General features: G+C 62.0%; 1 protein-coding gene across 5 annotated transcripts in view; it reads left to right on the top strand.

Moving 5' to 3' along the window:
• The first annotated feature begins 412 nt into the window (after nt 1–412).
• Nucleotides 413–19,470, top strand: part of PLCH2 (phospholipase C eta 2) — an 82,757-nt gene continuing 63,699 nt past the window's right edge. For 3 of the 5 annotated variants that reach the window (XM_046661186.1, XM_046661184.1, XM_046661181.1), the window contains exons 1-2: nt 10,339–10,456; nt 11,880–12,135. In XM_046661186.1, coding sequence (XP_046517142.1) covers nt 12,057–12,135 — 79 coding nt within the window. In that variant the 5' untranslated portion in view covers nt 10,339–10,456; nt 11,880–12,056. Of the gene's footprint in view, nt 472–9,346; nt 9,426–10,338; nt 10,457–11,879; nt 12,136–19,470 lie in introns of those variants that run through there. The other 2 variants (XM_046661182.1, XM_046661183.1) reach the window with 2 other exon arrangements.

Raw genomic sequence — 19,470 nt, 5'->3', positions numbered from 1 at the left:
AGGAGTAGGGTGCTTCTCATGGTCCAGGGATGGCAGAGGGGCCAGTGAGGCCAAGATGCCAGCCTGGGGGCGAGGGGCTGGGGGACGCAGGAGACTGGGGGATGCAGGGGCACTGGAGAAGGCTGTGTGTCCGGATGCCACACTCCTGGGTGCTGGGCCTGGGGCTCTGACCGGGCAGGTGCCCCGGAGGTATGGAGCACAGGTGAGCGCTGCTGCCTTTTGTGGGGAGCGGCTCCTGTTCTGGGGAGGGGGTGAGCCGTGTGCCTCAGGTCTGGCCCCAGGCATGGGCCAGAGTGGCCCCTTTCTCCCTTTCCCTGCAGCTCCCAGCACGGGGCAAAGGGGCAGGACCGTTAGGGTGTGGCCTCACTGGCAACAAACCTGGAGAACAGGTTTTCCCACCAGCTGCCGGCGGCTCGGAGGCCCAGAGCGCACCTCACTGCATCCACTCAATGGCGGCCCCGGGCCCTGGAGGTATGAGTGGGTGCGGGGTGGGCAGCCAGGGAGGGAAGGTGAACCCTAGCGCAGGCAGGTGGGGGCCCCAGATGGCGCCCCCAGAAGAGAGCCGGGGCTGCGCTGTGCTTGGACTCCCGCCAGCCCCGCGGGCAGAGGCCCAGAGCCAAGGGTGGGAAGGCCGGTGGCAGCCTCTACCCGCTGCCCATCAGGGGCTCGTTAGGGGTCAGGACAAGGGGTTGAGTGCAGGGCCTGGACCTGGGGCTTGGGCCGGTCTGGGAAGTGATGTCGGGCGACTCCAGGGCACGGGCAGGTGGCCAGGGGTTCTGTCTGTGGCCAGGGCCAGTGTGCCCTGTGCTGGCCGGAGATAGGGAGGCTGATTCCTGGCAGAATGGTGTGTCTGCCAGGAGCAGAGCCAGCTCTGGGGCTCTGTGAGGGCCTCAAGGGAGCCTGGGGGCTGAGGAGGGAAACACCGTGCATGTGGCAGAGCTAAGAAATCAAAGCTCACAGAGGCTGTGCCTGGTCCAAAGCAGGCACAGGGCAAATCCCAGGTGTATCTGGTTTCACTTCTGTACCCTAATGGCTTTGTCCACTGCTGGGGGTGGGGGAGGGCTCCCCATCTGGGTGGGGCCATCATCCTGGGCTGAGCTGGTTGGTAACTAAGGGCTGGACACTAAGGGCCTAAGAAAGAGGTAATCTAGGAGGGCTTCCTGGAGGAGGGTGCTTTACACTGGAGAAGGAGAGGGAGGGCTCCATCCAGCCAAGAGGCTAGGATGAGGGGCTATCCTTCCAGCCTCCCATGGGGCTGGAGGGAGGGAGAGAGGGTGGACAAGTCTGGGGCCCCTGTAGGGTGGGGGGGTCCCAGAAGAGTGAGGACCTGTGGGCACCAGGCAAGGCCAGGGAGGGCCTGAGAGGGAGACCTGAGCAGGGCCACCGCTGGGCAGGGGCGGCGAGCGTGGCCAGCACGGGCTGTCCACATGCTCCCTCACTCCTGCCCAGTGGAGCAGCGTGTGTCTGGTGCCAGTGTTTGGATGAGGCTGTGGGGAGCGTGGCTGGCCTGGGAGGGGGTGTTCTGGAGGTTCCCTGGAGATGCCTTCCCATAGTGCCACTCTCCTCGTCACAGCAACCTCCTAATGGGGACCAGGGCTGCTGCCTCTCTGCGGCAGGTGTGCCCTGGGGCAGGTCCTTGCCTCCCACGGGCCTCAGTTTCCTCATCTGCCAAATGGCAGGATAGCGGTACTCACCTCCCTGGGCTGTAAGAGGCCTCAGGACCTGTGTGTGCAGTGCTGGCAGGTGTGGGGCCTGGGGGTGTCCTCCTGGCCAGCCCAGGGCTCGCCGTGGCTCCCCCTCCAGGTGGGCCCTTGGGATGTTGAGCGCGTTCAGGATTTGCTGGGGTGGCGAAGGCCTCAGACCGCAGGGGCGTCAAGCGCCTTAGCAGCTGAAGCGTTTCTTCGTGGACTCCGGTGACAAGACCGGGGGCCGGGTCTGGATGGCGTCTCTCGTCTGCTCCCAGCGCCGCAGCCAGTCCCCAGGGGACCTGGGGGGTGAGTGAGGAACCTCGAAGTCGGAGCGGCTGTCAGTGGCAGGAATGCGTGTGGCTGGCAGGGCTGGCGGCAGTGCCCCTGGGATCCGCGAGCGCCCGTCCGGGCCGGGCTCCATGCTGCTCTGCTTCAGCCTCCGCACCGGTTCACTTCTGAATCCGCGTTTTGTGAACTTGTCCTGATTCTCAGAGACTGGTAGCGGCCAAGGGCGGCAGCTCCTCACGGCTCCTCCGGCCGCCCCAGGGCGCGCGTGCCGTGAGCCGGAGGGAGGAGACCGGGTCCTTTAGTCTCAGGTTGAGGCTGCGACGCTGCCGCAGGCCCTGGCCATCCTTGTCTTAGCATGAGAGTCGGGAGGCGACCGAGCCTGGGGCTGCATGTGCTCAGGCGGGGGCTCCCCCAGACCGAGTGTGCCTCGGGGCTCCTCCCGGAGCAGTGGTCAGCTGGGGCAGAGAAGTGGGAGGCCGGCAGTCAGGAGCTTCCTGTCCCACTACATGCTCCTTGGTGAACTGAGAGATGGGTGACCTGCCCAAAGGTGCCGCCCAAGGCCAGCACTCAGGGGGCCTGTGAGGTGCCTCCAGTCTTCCCCCGTTGTGTGGGCGGCGGGTTTGACTTGGGCATGTGTGGGGATGTCCGTCCTCGCGGGTCAGCACAGGCCTGCTCCACCGGCTCCTGATGGTGCTGAGCCCTTCACTCCCTGCTCCCAGTCTTCTGCTCCAGCACCTTCATGGGCTCCCCAGCACCTGGAGGATGAAGTCCTAGGTCTGAACCTGGCACTGGAGGCCCCCACGGACAATATGGGCACCATGAAAAGCAGGGACATAAAAGCACGGGATCCCCCGTTAGCTGGACGCTGTCTCCACGCATGGGGACGCCTCCACACCGTCTCTCCAGGACTGCCCTGAGGACCCAGTTGAATATCACCCGAGTTCCCGCCCTGCTTGCGGTGTCCTCACAGGCCCGTCCTGCTGACAGCGTTCATGGTCACCAGGGGTGGGGGTCTTTTGTCTGCTCGCTTGAACGTGAGCCATGCAGTCTGGCACTTGTGATGGGTCCTGTTGTGTCCTCCGTGCCAGGAGGGCACAGAAATGTTCTTGAACAAACAGAGGGAGGAAGGAGTGGCCTCTGTCTCGGTGCTGAGGGCGGGCGGGGACCACGGGCAGCTGCTCCCGGGTGGAGGCCAGCAGGCTCCTTGGAATCTCCTCTCCACCCGTGCTGCCCTCGCACCCCAGGGCCCCCCCCACCCCCTCCCAGGCCTGGGGGTCCCACAGTCGGAGAGCATGAGGTCCTGGCCCCAGAAGGGGCGCGAACGGGCTCCTGGCCGCCCACTCTGCGACCCCCTGGGAATCTGGTGAGCCCTGCTCTCTGGCCCGGCAGGTGGACCGAGCAGCAGCCTGGACCTTCCGAGGAGGAGGCCTGGGAGGCCTGGGAGGCCTCAGGTGAAGGAGGAACTTGGAGGGGAAGGGCTTTAGAAGCCATCTCCTCTTACAGTCCCTGCTGGAGACGGCGCCGCAGGTGCCCTCCCGTGCCGTCCAGCCCTGGGGACAGAGGCTGGGGGCCGTGCCTCCTGGACAGCACAGCCGTGTCCCGCAGCTGATCCACAGGGGTGGGCACATGCATGGTTCCTCCAGCCCCACTCGGTTCTGGGCACCTGCCCGGGGCTACCAGGGCAGGGCAGGGGTGCTCACCCATGAAGGCAGGGTGGGCCTGGGTGTGACCTCTGGCCCTGTCCCCTGGAAGCCTGGTGGGCAGTGCAGGAAGCCCTCTGAGGGCCAGCCGAGGCTACTCCCAGCGCCTTGATGACGTGGGCACCCGGCGGGAGCGCACAGGGCACAGGGCAGGGAGACAGATGCCAAGGCCGCCCCGGGGCCTCGGGTGGGGCATTTCCCTGCCCAGAGCCTGTTCCTGTCTGTTCAAAAGCAGTGAGTGGCGTCCTGCGGTCTCTGTTTAGGACAGCTGCCCCTGTGCACATGGCCGCAACCTGGCGGCCCCTCTCCTGGCCTGAGGACCCCTCAACTCCCAGTCATTCCCACTCTGCCCACCCTGGGCCTGCACGGCCTCACTGGGGTCATAGCCAAATAGCCCTGGACGCTCCCTGCTGGCCCCTGTTCCCCACGCTCCCACTTCACAGTCAGACGAGCTCCCTCGCCCACCCCCCGGACCCCAAGGCTGCGTGTTATGCTGGGGTCCTCACTGTTCAAGGTCACTGTGTGTGATCCTCGGCCCTTCAGTGCTCCCCATTCCTCATCAGTGGCTCCAAAGTCCTCCCTCTCACTTGTCCCCTCTTGCTGCTCCTGCCAGGGACCTCAGAACTTCTCGAACGATGAGCCATGCGTGCTCTCTCCACATCCTCTCCTCTGCTCTCTCAAACCCCTGGGAACTGCTCTTGTTGGGGTCACAGCACCCCCCACGGCCAGCCCCCAAGCCTGTGGTCCTTGGCCAGCCTCACCTTCCTCAGTGGCCCCGGCCTGCCCACTTCCTGCCCCGCTCGGCCAGCTGCCTGCCCGGGGTCTCACTGGGCATCCTGTTTGCCTGTCGTTGAGTTTCTTGCTGCATGTGAAGAGACGATCAACATCCAGAAGAAAACGGAGGGGCGAGTGGGTGCAGCCTTAGTGGACGAGAGCCATGGACGCGGGCTCAAGGTCGGCAGGCCTTGGATGGCACACATCTACAGCCCCAGCTGCTGGCAGAGAGAGATGGGACTATGATTTGTTGTTGGCTGAGTGCCCACCCGACAGCGGGGTGTGGGGTGCCACAGCTGGTCTCCTCTGGGGGCACGAGGACAGTGAATGAGGATCAGGGACAGGTGCCCCTGGCCACGGAGGTGACAGTCAGCTAAGAAATGCCAGAAATGCCGAGAAATGCTTTCCCTGGGCTCCTCTGTGTTACTCTTTAGAGGAGGACGGGGGCTTCTGTCTCTGGAAGCTTGAGTGGGGCTGAGCCAGCCCTAGGGACCAGATGGGCCTTTCCTGCCACAGGGCCTTTGCACACACTGCCCTGCTGCCTGAAGTGCCCCCTCCAGCAGAGGGCTCCTGCTCACAGCCGAAGCCCAAGCTCAGCCAGGCCCCCTACTCTCCTCTGAGCCCCACAATGGAGCTTTGTGGCAGCTGGGCCTGACTCCCTACTAGCCTGGGTGTTCCTACGGGGTAGGGGGTCAGTGCAGGGACCCCACCTGGCCGCCTGTGGGTCTTTGGTCATTGGTCAGGAGCTCAGTGAGTGCTGGGTTGAGGACACAGGACGCACCCTGTGCCTCCCTCCTCCCAACCCCCTATTCCAAGCCTCGACTTACCTCTCATTCCCAGCCGACCTCTGCCTTTTCCCCAAAGACTGAGGATTCCATTCGGGGCTGTTGGGAGCTGATGTCCGATGGAGGCATCCCAGGCAGGGTCTCTGCTGTCTGTCCTCGGCTCCTGGCGCATTTGATTGATTGTAATCTCCTCCCACCCCCGCCCCTGCCCAGCTCTGCACTGTGACGTGGAGACAAAGCTTGCCAGACTTACTTCAGGTTCCACCTCGTGGGGCAGGCGGAGCACAGAGCTGCCGGTTGGGCCCCAGAGAGCATCTCGGTTGAGAGGATGGGGTTCAGGCAGGAGCACAAGGACCCAGATCTGCCAGCGAAAGGTGGGGGCTTCCTGGGGCCCATATCTCCATTTGTGGGGTGGAAGCCAGTTATTACAGCCTGGCTCCCATGGGGCGTGTTCTGGGCACAAGTGTGGAGAAAGAGCCCCTGGGGGTGGGGGGCCCAGAGCACGCAGACGCGGAGGAGCCTGGCCTGCCCACCATACTGTGGATACTGTGCCTGCGATCTCCTGTGGGGGAGGGGGCGCTCTTTGCACCCGGCTTCCCACACGAGGAAACCAAGCTCAGGCAGAGAGTTTCTCTGCTACACAGAGGCAGGCTGCAAACTGCGTTCTGACCCAGAGACCCCCACTTCCTTTCATCTCTCCTGCAGGCGTGGGGCACAGAGGGCTGCGGGACCGCGCCTCCATTGATGAGCGCACTGGCTCATGCGTTGCTGCTTGCCGCATGTCCCCTTGGGACGCACTCTCATGCGTGTTCCATGTGCATCTTTTGATTTTGGTATTTTTCAGAAGGTATGGTGTTGTTGTGATTATTTTTAAGATTGGCCCTGACCTAACATCTGTTGCCAATATTCTTCTTTTTTCTTTTCTTTTTCTCCCCAAAGCCCCCCAGTACATAGTTGTATATTCTAGCTGTAGGTCCGTCTAGTAGAGCTTTGTGAGATGCTGCCTCAGCGTGGCCTGATGGGCAGTGCTGGGTCGGTGTCCAGGATCCGAACCAGCGAAAACCTGGACTGCTGAAGCGGAGTGCTAACTTAGCCACTCGGCCATGAGGCTGGCCCTGGGTACGATTATTTTTAATAATAGCGGTGTGCAAGCGTTTTGGTCTCTGGACCCCTTTCCATTCCAAACGATTGTCGGGGACCCCAAAGAACTTTTTTCATGAGCGTTCTGTCCAGTGGTGCCAGAGCCACTCAGACCAGCTCACGAGAGCTGGCTGTGAGATCTCCAGTAATTCTGTGAGCTGGTTGTTAAACATAGCCATTATTAAAATCCAATTAAACTACTTAAATTATGTAAAGCACATAAGTTACATAAAAAACAAGGCAACAAACACTATGTGTCTGGTGGAAATCCCAGAGGATGATATGCTGCTGTCGCTGTCTTCCGGACTCCGTGCTCTGTAATCTCACCTTCATAGGTGAAGCTGGCCACGGTGGGTGTGTCTATACTGTGGACGCGGGCACACACCACCCATTAGGTGGTTAGGAAATCTTAACTAGCACACACTTGCTTATCATTTGATATTCACATTAGAAATGAAAACTGATCATTTAAAAATATTTATTGATACAGTCTTACTAAAAAAAATAACAAATAATTACATGTTAAATCAAATAACATTTTATGAACAATAACTTTTTCAAAACAAATTCAGTGAGAAGCGTGACATTGTGTTACATTGTTGTGAGTCTCTGTGCCGTCTGGCTTGTGGAGGACAGCTGGATTCTCCTGTCTGCCTCTGCATTCCATCTGTCACAGTGTGTTGTTGTGAGTGAAATATATGAAGAAACCTGCCTCTTCAGATAACTGTGAATTCTTCTTTGAGGCCTCACCAAAACCGAACAGATGACAGCTTCTTAGAGGCCGTCACACTGTGAAAGCCGAAGCTGTATCAATGGCCATTGAGATTCTGATACACCCATTGGTCTGTTTCCCGCTTTGAACGGCTCTTTCCCTGGGCGTGATTTCGAATATCATCTTTGGTCATCTGGAAAACACTGGTTTGCTGAGTTAGGCAGATTTTCCAAACGTCGACACGTTTCACTATACACGTTAGCATCACCGCTGCTCTCCTGAGAAAAAGCCTTTGCGTGTTTGGAAGCCGCCAGACTCACGGCAATGGATACAAGTTCTCCAAAATGCTAATTTCCACTTAAGCTTGAATTTTATCATAGGCAACAGATCCTGTCGCTTTGATTTTTAAGTGGCGGTCTTACTGTATTTGTTTTTGAGGAAACCGCTGCCACATGTTATGCAAACGCGTGCCGGCGTGACTGTGGTGTGTCTGCCTGTTGTTCTTTGCAGCACAGACGTGTTCCACCTGGATGCGGCTAGTTGAGCCGACGGCTGTGTCGCTGGAGCGCCTCCCCTTGGGAGACCAGCCTGTGCGGCTGCGCTCACTGTGTGCTTCCTGTGTCCTTGCCCAGAATATTAGAAGGATGTGAACCCGGAGTTGGGGTTTAATAAAATTCATCATCTTTACTGCTTTGCTGGGGACATTCTCAGGGAAATGGCTTTTTCTTCATTGAGTTCGGAGTGTGTGGTGACATAGAGCACGATAAAATGACCCAGAGCTGTTTGGAGCCACTGCTTTCATCTCTGCTGCGTGTTACCCGTTGTGCAGATGTTGGTACAGGGAGAAAGGGTATTATCATGAAGATAGTTTAGACCCTAGGGCCCCTGGCAGGTTCTGGGGCACCCCGGGGTTCCACAGGCCACCCCTTGGGAAGCAGCACATGGTAACGTGGTGTCGGTTGTGTGCCTCATTCTGATCTTTGCTTTCCTCACTCGGCGCTATGCTCTCAGATGCGTCTCTTTCCCACAGGAGACTCTCTCTCTCCTTGCGTGTGTTGTTCCACGTTGCACCTGCCCCCCGGGGGTCTCCAGCACCCCACCCGACAGGGCTGCCCAGAACATCTTCCCCCGGCCCCTTGGGAGCCTGGAGGGCTTTCACTTCAGAGCAGAGCGGCTGAGCCCCAGGCTACACACACGTACCCTGGCTGGGTGACCTCCACTCTCATCCAGGACTTGAGCCTCGACAGAATGTTGGTTCTGCTCTGTGAAGCCAGCCCCTGGCCCCAGACGCGGCCGCATGGCCCAATCACTCCTCCGCCTCGGGGTCAGGGCTGCTGAGTCTGTTGCCATCACGTGCAGACAGGCCGGCCCTCGCGCTGAGGCTCTGCGCTGGGCTCCAGCTGGCTGGACCGGCTTGGGGGTGGCAGCCGAGCTTGCCCAGCACCAGCCTTCGCTCTGCTTCCTCATCCACTAGGTCCAGGTCGGGGGCAGGGGGCTGTGGGCAGCTGGTGTCTCCTGGTAGAGGGTCCAGCTCCAGACTCGCTGGCCACAGGCCTGCTATGACCTGCCTCCCCACCACCAGGATTTCCCCACCTTGGACCCCACTCCCAGCACAGAGACAGTGCTTGAGCGTGGCAGGGATGAAGGAATAGGCAGGATCTGTGTGGGAGGCGCTGGGCAGTGAGGGGCCCCCCTGGAGTGGAGACTCCTCAGGCAGCATTAGTAGGTGGGTGGGGCTGGGATGGGGGACCCTGGCTGCTGGGCCCCGGATGAGGAGGGGGTCAGGGGCAGGCAGGCAGTCCTCTCGATTCCTGAGGATTGTACTGTAGTCAGCCCTTGGGGGCCTCGGACCAGGTGTCCAGCCTGGGGTGGACACCAGGTGGAAACTGGGCAGTGGGTGTAGAAAGAGTCAAGCATTAAGGGAGAACAGGCCAGCTCTCAGAGCAGCCACACCAGCTGGGTTGGTGGGGGCGTCCTACCCTCTCTGGGCCTTAGTTTCTCCCTTAAGAGAGTAAGACGTCTGTGGTCTGGGTGGCCGGTGGGGTCTGGGTGGGAGAGGACGCCCCATCTCAACATCCCCTCTTCCAGAGGCTGGGGCTTCCGCCTCTGCCCATCCCCCGGGGTCTTCCCGAGTGAGGGATGCCAGTGGAGGGCGTGGCGGCTCCCTTCCTGGGCGCTGACGCAGAAGGTGGGAGGCAGGAGGGAGAGGATGTCCGGGAGCAGGCTGGGGCTTGCGGTGGGCCCCTCTGGCACTCCTGCTGCCAGCCAGCCGCTCTGTGGGACACGTTGAGGGGACACCACAAGCATCAGAATGGAAGCTGCTAGCAAGTCCTCCGGGGTAGGAATCCAGCCCCTGAGGGTACACCCGGGCCCTCCCCAAGGGCAAGAACAGCCAGGCCGGGCGGGTGCTGTGGATTGGGGAGGGCCTGCTAAATGGCAGCCGCTTCATCCTCCAGGGGCTTCGAGGGCGTGCAGGTTGGCCATTTCATGGAGGCAGGTCTGCCAGTCTGGGTGTGGACAGCGCACCCTGAGAACGTGGGCTTGAGGCTGGGCCGCCCTTTGACCTGTCTGAGCCTGGGCCGCACATTTTGATCAAACAGGGCTGGCTGCTGGGGGGCAGGGGTCAAAGGGGCCTCTCCCCTTGTCCCTATCCACCCGGCTCAGCCTGACCCTGAATGATGCCCCCTATGAGTGGTCACCTGTTCCACTCGTGATTCCCAGGACCTGACTTTGGCGTCTGGGCCAGGGTCTGAGCAGAGGCTGGAGGCCTGCGATGGGAGGTGCCCCTCCTTCACTGGGGCCGGGGCTTCTAGGGGTCGGCCAGTGCGAGGAGGAGCAGGCCTAGCTGGGGTCGGCTCCACAGCACGATCAGCTATGGCACCTCCCATCCACCCCTCCCGACCCAGGCCCCCCGTCTGCTCCCTGCGGCCCCGAAAGCTGTAGGGGCCCAGCATGGGTGGAAGTGAGGGGTACCGTGAGGGCCCGGCATGGTTCGAGGGGATCCTGGGCACCCGTGCTGTGAGGGGACTCAGCTCGCCTGGCACGGCGCAGCCGGGCCCACGCCAGCGGCTGACCTCATGGTCCCCCGTGGCCTCGCCTTGGCTTGCAGCGCCGGGCTGTTGCCTAATTAGGTTCGACTATGCCAGCCCAGCCCGAGCCCCACGCCCGGCTGGCGCTCAGCAGACGTGTCTGGACATGGCTCCTGGGCTCCAACCGTGGCAGGAAGCACGGTGCCTGCCCAGGAACCCGGCAGTAGTGGGCCAGGACGGCGGCTGCAGCCGGCAGTGGCCACGCGGGCTGTGTGGCTGAGGGGCTGTGGCAGTCCAGCTACCTCGGGGGAGCCTGGGCCAGGAGACCCCACACCTGCGGGTGAGCCTGGAGCCAGGGCAGCCCGTGAGGGGAGTCCAGGAGAGGAGGCTGGGCCTGTGAAGGGCTGGGGTGGGCACAACCAGGCTGGGGCGGGCGAGGCCTCTGGGGTGGAGGGTGAGCCACGGGTCCTGAGCCTTTGGGCTGCCTAGCATCCACCACCTACGCTCTTCTGAGGTACAGGACCCTGGAGAACCCCTGGCTAGACAATTCCAGGCCTGCTACTGATCTTGGAGTGGATGGGCCAGGTGGAGGGCCCGGGGGCTGAAGGGTACAAGGGTGAGGGAGGGACGGACCACCTAGGGGCCCTCCTTCCTGGGGACTGGAGGGAGCCAGAAAGGCCTGGGCTTGAGGAGAGATGTGAGGTGGGGCTGCTCCAAGGAGCCCTTGGGAGAGGAGGTGCCACCAGGAGCCTGAGCCTTCCCACCCCTGGCCGTGCATTCTTCCTACCTGGGCAGAGCCGGCTCAGGGTGTGCCCATGGCCCAGTGTCCATCGAGGCCCAGGCCCTGGGAGCTCTGTCTTGAGCTCTGTCTTGGGCATGTCAGAGGGCTCCAGAGCCCAGCAGCTAAAGCCTCCCACCCCAGCCTCTGCAGTCTCTCTGTGGCCCCCAGGAAGGAGGCTCAGAGGAGGGAGCCAGTACCAAGGAAGTCTCTGGAAGGAGCTGGCCTGGGGGAGCAAGGAGGAGTTGGATGGATAGAAGGAGGTGGAGAGGAGGGTTCCAAGCAGGAGAGGAGCCTGAGCAGAGGCCAGGCTGGGACTGAGCCTCCGGTGGGGCCACAAGGAGGCTGGGTGGAGCCTGGGGCCCTCTTGGGGGGTGGGGAGAGTGAGGGGCTTGGAGCCCAGCCAAGTGGCCAAGGTGCAGACGGCAGCCTGGGAGGCCAAAGTGGCCTCGATTCACTGCACAAACCAAGTGGTGGTTGGAGGGCCCGAGACCGCGGACCTGGGAGTGACAGCACAGTGGGACCTGAGGGCTGGAGAAAGGGCTGAGGGTCACCCACTGTGCCATAGGCTCCTCCTGTGGCCCCTGGGGCAGTGTAGCCCAGGGCTGGCGGGTGCCTCCAGCACCGTCACAGCAGAAGGGGCTAGCAGTTTCTTAAGACGGTTCCTTTGAACTTCATCAAGCTATGGAAAAAGTTCCAGCATAGAGAAACAATCAGCACTTCGGTGACAAAGCCACTACTATGGCACCCTCTGGCTTTCCCTGGTGCTCACCCAAAGCCTCTGTGTCCTGGGCGGGGGGCCACGGGTCTCCGTCCCACCCCACCCCTTGCACACGGCTCCCCCTGCACCCACCTCAGTGGGATGCTTATTTCTGGGGTGGTGGAGCTGGGCTGCAGTGCAGCATCCTCCTGCCCTCCCACCCCATATTGACCCGGGTGGCTGGACGGGCCTCACCCACACCCCTGCTGCCCCTGTTTCCTCCAGGTGTGTGATGAGTGGCGGACTCCATCCTAGCAGGGCACGCTGGGGGCCCAGGGGACAGTTGGACCTCGGAGGAGCCTTTTTCTGCCTCCCTCGGAAGGCCAGCCTCAGCTGGTAGTCTAGGCTGGTCCCACCTCTTACCTGCTGCTGCCACCGCCGAGAGCCTTCGATCCCTCCCTGATGGCTCCCTCGCCCGAGGACCCAGGGCCTGACCTGGAGAGTGGACCACCTTTCCTGAGCATCAACATTCTGCCTGTGGGTGAGTGAGGCCTCCGGGCAGACAGCCATGTGGTTCTGGGTTCGTTTCCCCGTCGAGTGTGATGCCCTGGTCCCACCTGGGAGAAGGGCCTCTGCCAGCTTCTCCAGAACAGGGGCTCTGCTGTGGGCTGGTCGGCGTGCGCCTGCCCCAGTTCAAGGGGAGGCAGAACAAACAGACTTATTAGGAAGATAGCTTTGGGGCTGCAGCTCCCCCTCCAGTTCTGTCCAGCTGGCTCAGACCCATGGGAACCCTGGGCTGACTCAGGGATCGTCAGTGGGTCTTGTGATTGCTGGGCTGTGCATCCTGGAGAGGTGCTTGTCATCTCTGGGTCTGGACCTCTAGGTGCCACTTCTCGATGTCCAGTGGCCTATTGGTGGCAATACTTGTGGCTTCTGGAAGTGAGTTGAGCTGGTTTAGGAGCACGCTTTTTTTCTTTCTCACTCAACTTTAAAAAAGAAGGCACTGTACGATATATCCTGGGAAGTACACAATCTTAGGTGCACAGCGGGATGAGGCCGTACAAAGTGAACTTGCCACGTAACGATCACCTGGACTGGGAAATGGGATGTTCCTGCCTGCCCCTCCGTGGGACTGCCCTCTTGCCCACCCAGGGGTCCCTGCTATTCTGACTTCTATCACATTCGTTTGCTGTGTCTCGACTCCCAGCATTCAGAATCACACAGGTGTACAGGTGTGCAGGGAGCCTGGCCAAGTGTGAGGGTCCCGGCCTGAGGGAAGGGTGGTGCTGAGTGGGCCCCTGTCCCCGGCAGCACAGGCTCCTCCCCGAGATGCCGGCTCCAGGCTCTCTCCTGCTGTGTGATTTGCTCCGTGCTCCGTGGGATAGAATCTGCCGCATGGAACCACTCGGGATGACCCGCAGGCTGGGCCCCGGCTGTCTAGGAGGTGGGGGCTTGCTCTCTTCCAGCTCAGAACACTTGGCTGCTTTCTGTTCTGAGTGCCCAGTGTGATGGGCTGAGCTGAGGCCAACATGGTGTGTGTCTGCCCCTGGGCCTCAGGCCTCAGGCCTGGGCTGAGCTGCCACCTGCTGGCCCTGGGCCTGCCAGCCCCTGACTCCGGAGCCAACATTCTGGGATAAGGTGAGAGCTCAGCCCACCTAGAGAGGGGGTGTGTTAACCCCCGGGGGTGGCCAGCTGACAGCCTGTGGTGCACTGAGGGGACCCAGGGACTGGTGGGGGAAGGCTCACCCCTGCATCTCAGGAATGTTTTCTTCTCAGATGTGTGGTTGGGCCTGGCACCTGGGCACGGTCAGAAGGTCAGGGGTCTCCTGATGTGAAGGGGCTTCTGGGGTCTATCCAGCTGGTGGGAGACCCCAGGAAGCATGGTTTCAGGTTTGCTGGGCCCTCTGCTGAGCGGCAGCTCTGCCTCTGGCTGCCGGTGTGTGTGGGGGGCAGAGGGTTCCTCTGGCTCCTCCTTGGCAGACGTAGCAACTCTCAGGACCCTGACTCAGCTCTCCTGGGAGGAGGGGGAGGAGACCAGAAAGGGAGGGATGCACGTGTCTAGGGGATCCACGGGCGTGACAGTAGGTCTGCATCTCAGTGGGGTGTGTGTGCACGCGTGCAGGTGTGTGCCTGTGGTGTGTGCATGTGCGTGCATGTGTGTGCTCATGCACGTGAACACCTGCTCCTCTGGGGGCCTTGCTGCTGGCTTGACAGCTGTTCCCCAGGGGAGAGCAGTGGTGGAGGTGAGCGTTTGCACGTGTGTGCACGCGTGTGCAGCACAAATCTGAATCCACACCTGGGAGGGTCTGTGAGTGTGCATGTGTGGCGTGCGGGCATGTGTGGGTGTCTGTGCTCTGTGCAGCCCTCCGTGTGCCCGCAGAGCCGGCCCTGGCTTGTTCCTCCCACATTCCCCAGATGTGCCCGGGCGGGTCTCCTCCCCTTGTTGGGAGGTGGCTGCTCAGAGGCACACGGCCCCTGCCCGGCTCGGCCCTGCTTCTCAGCTCAGTCTGGAATGGACACCCAGAGAAAGGGTGGCTGGAACAGGGGAAAGGAGGCTGCTAGGCTCCTCCTTCAGGCCCAGAGTCCCCGAGGCCCCGTCCCCAGGTAGGGCCCTCAGGGGGAGCCTGCAGTTCTGGGTGTGGGGAGGTGCCTGGATCCAGAGGTGACGGTGCCCAGGAAAGGGGGCTCCACCCTCAGACTGCTGCCTGCCCATCCCGTGCTCCCCCTCCCCCAAGTGCTCCCCATCCCCTCCCCGTGCTCCCCGTCCCCTCCATGCCTGGGTTGCTGCTGCTGACATCAGGCCAGGTGCTGTGCTGGGTGCCAGGCCGAGGGCAGGGGTGGGAGCACCTGGTCAGGCCCTGCAGGTCCTTCAAGAAGCTCCCTGAGGCAGCCCCACTGAGCAGTGGGAAGTTTCCCAGCCCAGAGGGCAGGGGAGGCCCTCAGGCCCAGGTGACAGGCTCACTGCCTATGAAGCAGGTCAGTGTGTCCTGATCTGTGTCCCTGGCGGTTGGGAGGCTCCTTGTTTGGGGCTGAAGTATGTCCCAGCTCCTGTGGGCCGCAGCCCTGCCCTGGCTGATGCCTGCTCTGGCCCCCAGCTCTGACCCAGCTGGGTGTGTGGGGTGAGGGTCAGAGCCATGCCAGGAGGTGTGGGCCTGGGCTCTGCTCGGGGGTACTGGCCACTCAGGCTGCAGGACTCGGGTTGGGCAGCTTACCTGGAGCCCAGTGGTATCACCCGGCACCCACTCCATGCCCCCCGCACTGAGACTTGCAGCCACCGCGTCTGCTGTGTCCACAGTAGGGCAGGGGCCCCCTTCTCCAGACAAGGCAGTGAGTATGACCCGGTGTTCCCGTGGCCCTGCAGCTCTCATCTCGGCCTTGGCCCCTCGGCCCAGAGCAGAACCTCTGAGCAGGTCCAGCAAGAGAACCTAGCTTCCAGCTGGGGCTGGGAGGGTGGACAGTGTGGGGCCCTGGCCTGGGGCTGGGGCAGTGGGACAGCACTGGGGATGCGACAGCCCCCACCCCCAGAGTGTGGTTGCTCACGCCAGTCCTCATGTATCCGTGGTAACAGGATTTCATTTACAGCTACTTAATCCCATTCCACAGGCTAGAGGATGGGAGAGAATGCGAAAGAGCTGCTTCTGATGTGATGGAGATGAGGCTGATGTGGGAGGGGCTGGAGGGCTGGGGCTGGCCCCCTGACCAGGTGCCGGCGGGAGCCGGAGTGGGGGGGGTGCCAGGCACTTGGGCTTCGAGCCGCACTTGCAGCATTGGGGTGTAGCACCTGGCCTGCCACACCCTGGGCCCCTCCCTGGTCCTGACAGTGCACCCATGGGGCTCTGTAAGTGGCCTGCCTTGTGATGCTGCTGGGGTCATGGATGCCAGATGGGAAGGGTCATAGCTGGGGCAGGGGCCCTGGGGCATCAGGAGTGTCCGCGGCCCCAGGTGGTGTGCACCAAAAGGAGAACTCCAGAGGGCCCCTCGGCAGGAGCTGGGGTGGTGGAGGCAGGCCTGGTGCCGGGGGCTCTCCAGGGGTGCCTGCTGTCTCCGGGGGCTTTCGTGGAGGCTGCTGGGTCACTGAGCCCCCTGGCTGCCCCTGAGAGAGGCAGTTCCTACAGGTCAGGTGGGGTGGGGGCTGTGGTGGTGGCAGCTCCTTTCTCTTTTGGGGGCTCCAAGCAGTGGCCTCCTTTTTCCTCCCAGGGCACAGATGGATTGAGGGGGAGAACTCAGGGGGAGCCGCCCCAGCCCTTACCCACTGGGGCCCGTGGCTGGGCTGCGTGTGGCTCCCTACCCACCTGCTCACGTTCTCTGAGGAAGGGGCCATGTCTCCACCTGGGAGGAACTGGAGCTTTGCAACGCCAGGAGAACTTGGTCCAGCCACCCCCACAGTGGCCAGCCGGCTCAGTGAGCTCACAGGTGGGGAGGCTGGTTTGGGCTGCCCCATCCCCACAGCCCCACCCACGATCCCGAGCCAGTGATGCTGAGTAGGGCCCACCTGTCACTGTGCCCCACTCAGCCTGGATCCCAGCCCAGCCAACTGTGTGCTAAGGTGCCAATAGAGCAGCACAGCAATGCTCAGAGACATTCAGTCACTAACTCAAGCTCACACAGCAGGATTTCCACTTCGTTGGTGGGGAGGGGGCCCAGCTCGGGGAGGATCACCAAGGGGACCAGGAGGTTGCCGGGTAGGCAGGACACAGTGCTGGACCCGACTGCCTGAGGTATCAGAGGTGGGAAGGTCTCAGCAGGGTGGACAGTGTGTGTGCACCTGGAGCTGCTCATCTCATGGAGCTGCAGCAGCCGCCCACCTGGGTCTCTGGGCCTCTGAGAGCCGGCAAATCCTCCCTGGTACTCTCTGGGTGGACAGGGCTGGCAGCCAGGATGTTGCTTGGCCAGGGGCTGCTGAGGCACAGCTGGGCTTGGAGCCAAGGTGCAGGCTGGCTCGGACACCCTGGCCAGTGCCCTCCTGCCCCCAAAAAGGCCGGGGAGAATGAGGCCTTGGCCTTCATGCTCTGGGCTGGCTGGAGTGCACGAATGGGTCTGTGTCCTTATTGAGCTGGGGCTGGAGGGGCCATGGAGGCTACAGTCTCTGGGCCATGAGGCTGGGGGAGGGAGCCAGAGTGTGTTCACACAGCCCGGTGGACCCCGGGGGCTTTCCCACTTTAAAGTGTGTTCAGATCCACCACTTCCCCTGGGACATCACACCTGCTCCGTGGCAGTGGCAGTCTCGCTGGTATTTCTTTTTTCCTGACTGTGAAAGCAAGACTTGCAGGGAGGAGATGCTTTGGAAAATACAGAAAAAGCATGAAGAGGAAATGAGATCTGCCTTCGTCACCTGCACCTTCGAGCTCTGTGTGCTCCAGCCCGGCCCCTCCCACCTCATCGCTGTCCTGCTCCCTCCACCAGAAGCCCACCCCTGGGGGCTTGGATTCGCCACAGTTCCCTCCTGTCCTTCGAATTTTCTTCTGGAGCCTGACGTTTAATGGCGGCCTCATGTTCCCGGATGCGGGATGCGACACCGCAGCCATCACCCAGTGTCTGGGAAACTTCTGAGCATTGGCCATTGTAAATCGTGTTGCAGGCAGACTCCTGCGCACGCACCTCAGCCTCCGGCTGCTTCCTTGCAAGTGACTCTTTCTGACCACGCGCAGAGTTCTTTGAAGCTCCCGCCTTCAGCTTCCTGCTGAGCAGCCAGAGGAGGGGTCTGGGAGCCTGTGCCAGAGGACAGGGCGCCGTGGTTTTCGCTGCTGCCTTTCCAGAGCCGGCGCTTGTCTGGCACAGGGTCGGAGGCTTTTCTGGAGGAGGCAGGACGCATGGACTCACCTTCAGGCCAATCTACGACTGGGAAAAGTGGCCACAGCTCCCTGGACAGTGGCAGCTTTGGGATCCTTCATTCCCTGGGCACCCCTGGGGGCCTCTGGGCAGGGCCGAGCTCTCCTCATCCAGAGGGTCCTTGTTCTCCATTGTCCAGACTGCAGCCTGGTTTTGGAAAGCAAAATTGAGCCCTGCCTCCAGTAGAGAAATGAGAAGTGAATGAGTCCTAGTCCTGTGAGCCCACAGCTCCCCTCTGCTGCTCACTCTCAGCCTATTGACTCGGTTTAGACACAGTTCCATCAGGGGACCCAGAAGGTCAGTCGGCCAGTTTGAATCTCCAGTCTTGGTGGAGCCTCTCTTCCAGGAAATGCCCCTCCCAAGCAGGTAGAGACACAGCAGGCCACTGGGTTTCCCTGGCTGATTGTGTCCCCACTCTGGGACCCAGCAGCCCCTTGCCTTGGTGCCACGTGCACTGACACTCTGTGTGGCTGTGGATCCCAGGCAGGCCATGTGGACAAAGCTGTGAGTCGTTTATGTCCTTGGCCATTGACGCTGTGCCTGGACCAACAGGGAGGCCTAAGCCTCCACGGGAGGGGGTCCCAGACATAGTGTTTTCCCCACGGCCCAAGGCTCGCCACACAGGGGAGGTTTATTCTGAGAAGTGTGGGGCTTCCAGCTCGCAACTCCCCAAGGACCATGAGCCTGGCATGCACCAGAGCTGTGCTGGGCCCCAGGACAGAGACCTGGCTTTCCTGGCAGATGGGGAGGCAGACAGACCCCAGACCATCCTGCTCAGTCTGCAGGGGAGCGGGAAGCCCAGGGTTTGGCCTGAGAAGGGGGTGCGGGCCACTGGGCACCCATCAGGGAGAAGGGAGCTGGGATGAGGTCTGTAGGTTGTCTGCGGCCGGTGCACAGCCAAGGCTGGGTGGGCGCTGCAAGGGTTGGGTGCTGCTTCCTGTAGGGAGGAGACCTGGCCTTGGGGTGTTGCCTCAGTGAGGCCAGGGGAGCATGGGGCCTGATGTCCTGGGCCTGGGACCCCTCTGGGCTGATCAGTGCTGGGGCCTGGCTCTCTGGACACCTTGGTGGCACCGAGCTCAGCAGAAGCTGTTTTGGGTCTCCCCGAGGCTGGCGGGTGGATGGGTGTTTGTAAGGCGGGAGGTGGTGGAGGTGGCAGGTGGCAGTCTGCAGCCCCGTGAGCCTCCCTGCTGTGGGCAGCAGGACCTCCCTGTGTGCAGGGAGGGCGGCAGTGGGAGCAGCCGCTCCCTTGCCCATGGGGCTGAGTGCAAGATGGCTCTGCACCTGGCCCCAGCTGTGATTCGAGGTCGAAGGCTGCATTTCTGGGGTCCTTTGGGGCCAGGTCCAGGGCTGCAGGAGGCCCAGGCCCAGCCTGGCATGACCCCGACCCTTGGAGGGGCTCCTGCTCTGTCCAGTGTTGGGGTACTGGGCTCTCAGTGTCTCTTTTCCTTTGCCAGGAAATGTGAGGGCCCCTCCTCCCTCCATTCCTCCTGGGGGCAGCAGCTCCTGAGCTGCTTGGGAGAAGTGAAGAGGCTGACTAGGGTGGCTGTGCCGTCCGGGCTGGCAGGTGTGGCCCGAGGGCCCAGCTATTTCTGGTTCCCTACTGCTCTGCCCCTGAGGACTGGGGTGCAGGGCAGCCTCCAGGCGCAGCCTCTCCTGAAGCCTGGCAGATGAGGAAGGCAGCGGGGCCAGGCAGGACACACCTTGGGTGGGGAGTGGGCGAAGGGGCAAGAAGTCTAGCGCGGGCCCTTCCGCAGGGTTCTGCTGGAGGACCCCCCTGGAGTTTAGAGCCTCTGGCTTTCCCACCGGGCAGGGCAGCTGGTACACAGCTGGCACTCAATGTATGCTGGCACAGGGCTCTGTGCCAAGGGCAGGCAGGGGAGGGAGCAGTGAGCCCAGACCTGGCCCCTGGGATGGGGGTCTCTGGGGTCTGTTTTCTTTCCAGCTGGCCTCGTGGGTGGGCTTGGGCAGCAGCAAGGCATCACTCTAACCCGCTCGGGGCCCTACTTCTCTGAGAGTGGTCACCTGCTCCAGAGACGGGAGGTCCACT

The sequence above is a fragment of the Equus quagga genome, chromosome 5 (assembly GCF_021613505.1).
Source record: "Equus quagga isolate Etosha38 chromosome 5, UCLA_HA_Equagga_1.0, whole genome shotgun sequence".
NCBI classification, from domain to species: Eukaryota; Metazoa; Chordata; class Mammalia; order Perissodactyla; family Equidae; genus Equus; species Equus quagga.
The sequence above is the reverse complement of the archived record's forward strand: the minus strand, read 5'-3'. Positions and strand labels throughout refer to the sequence as shown.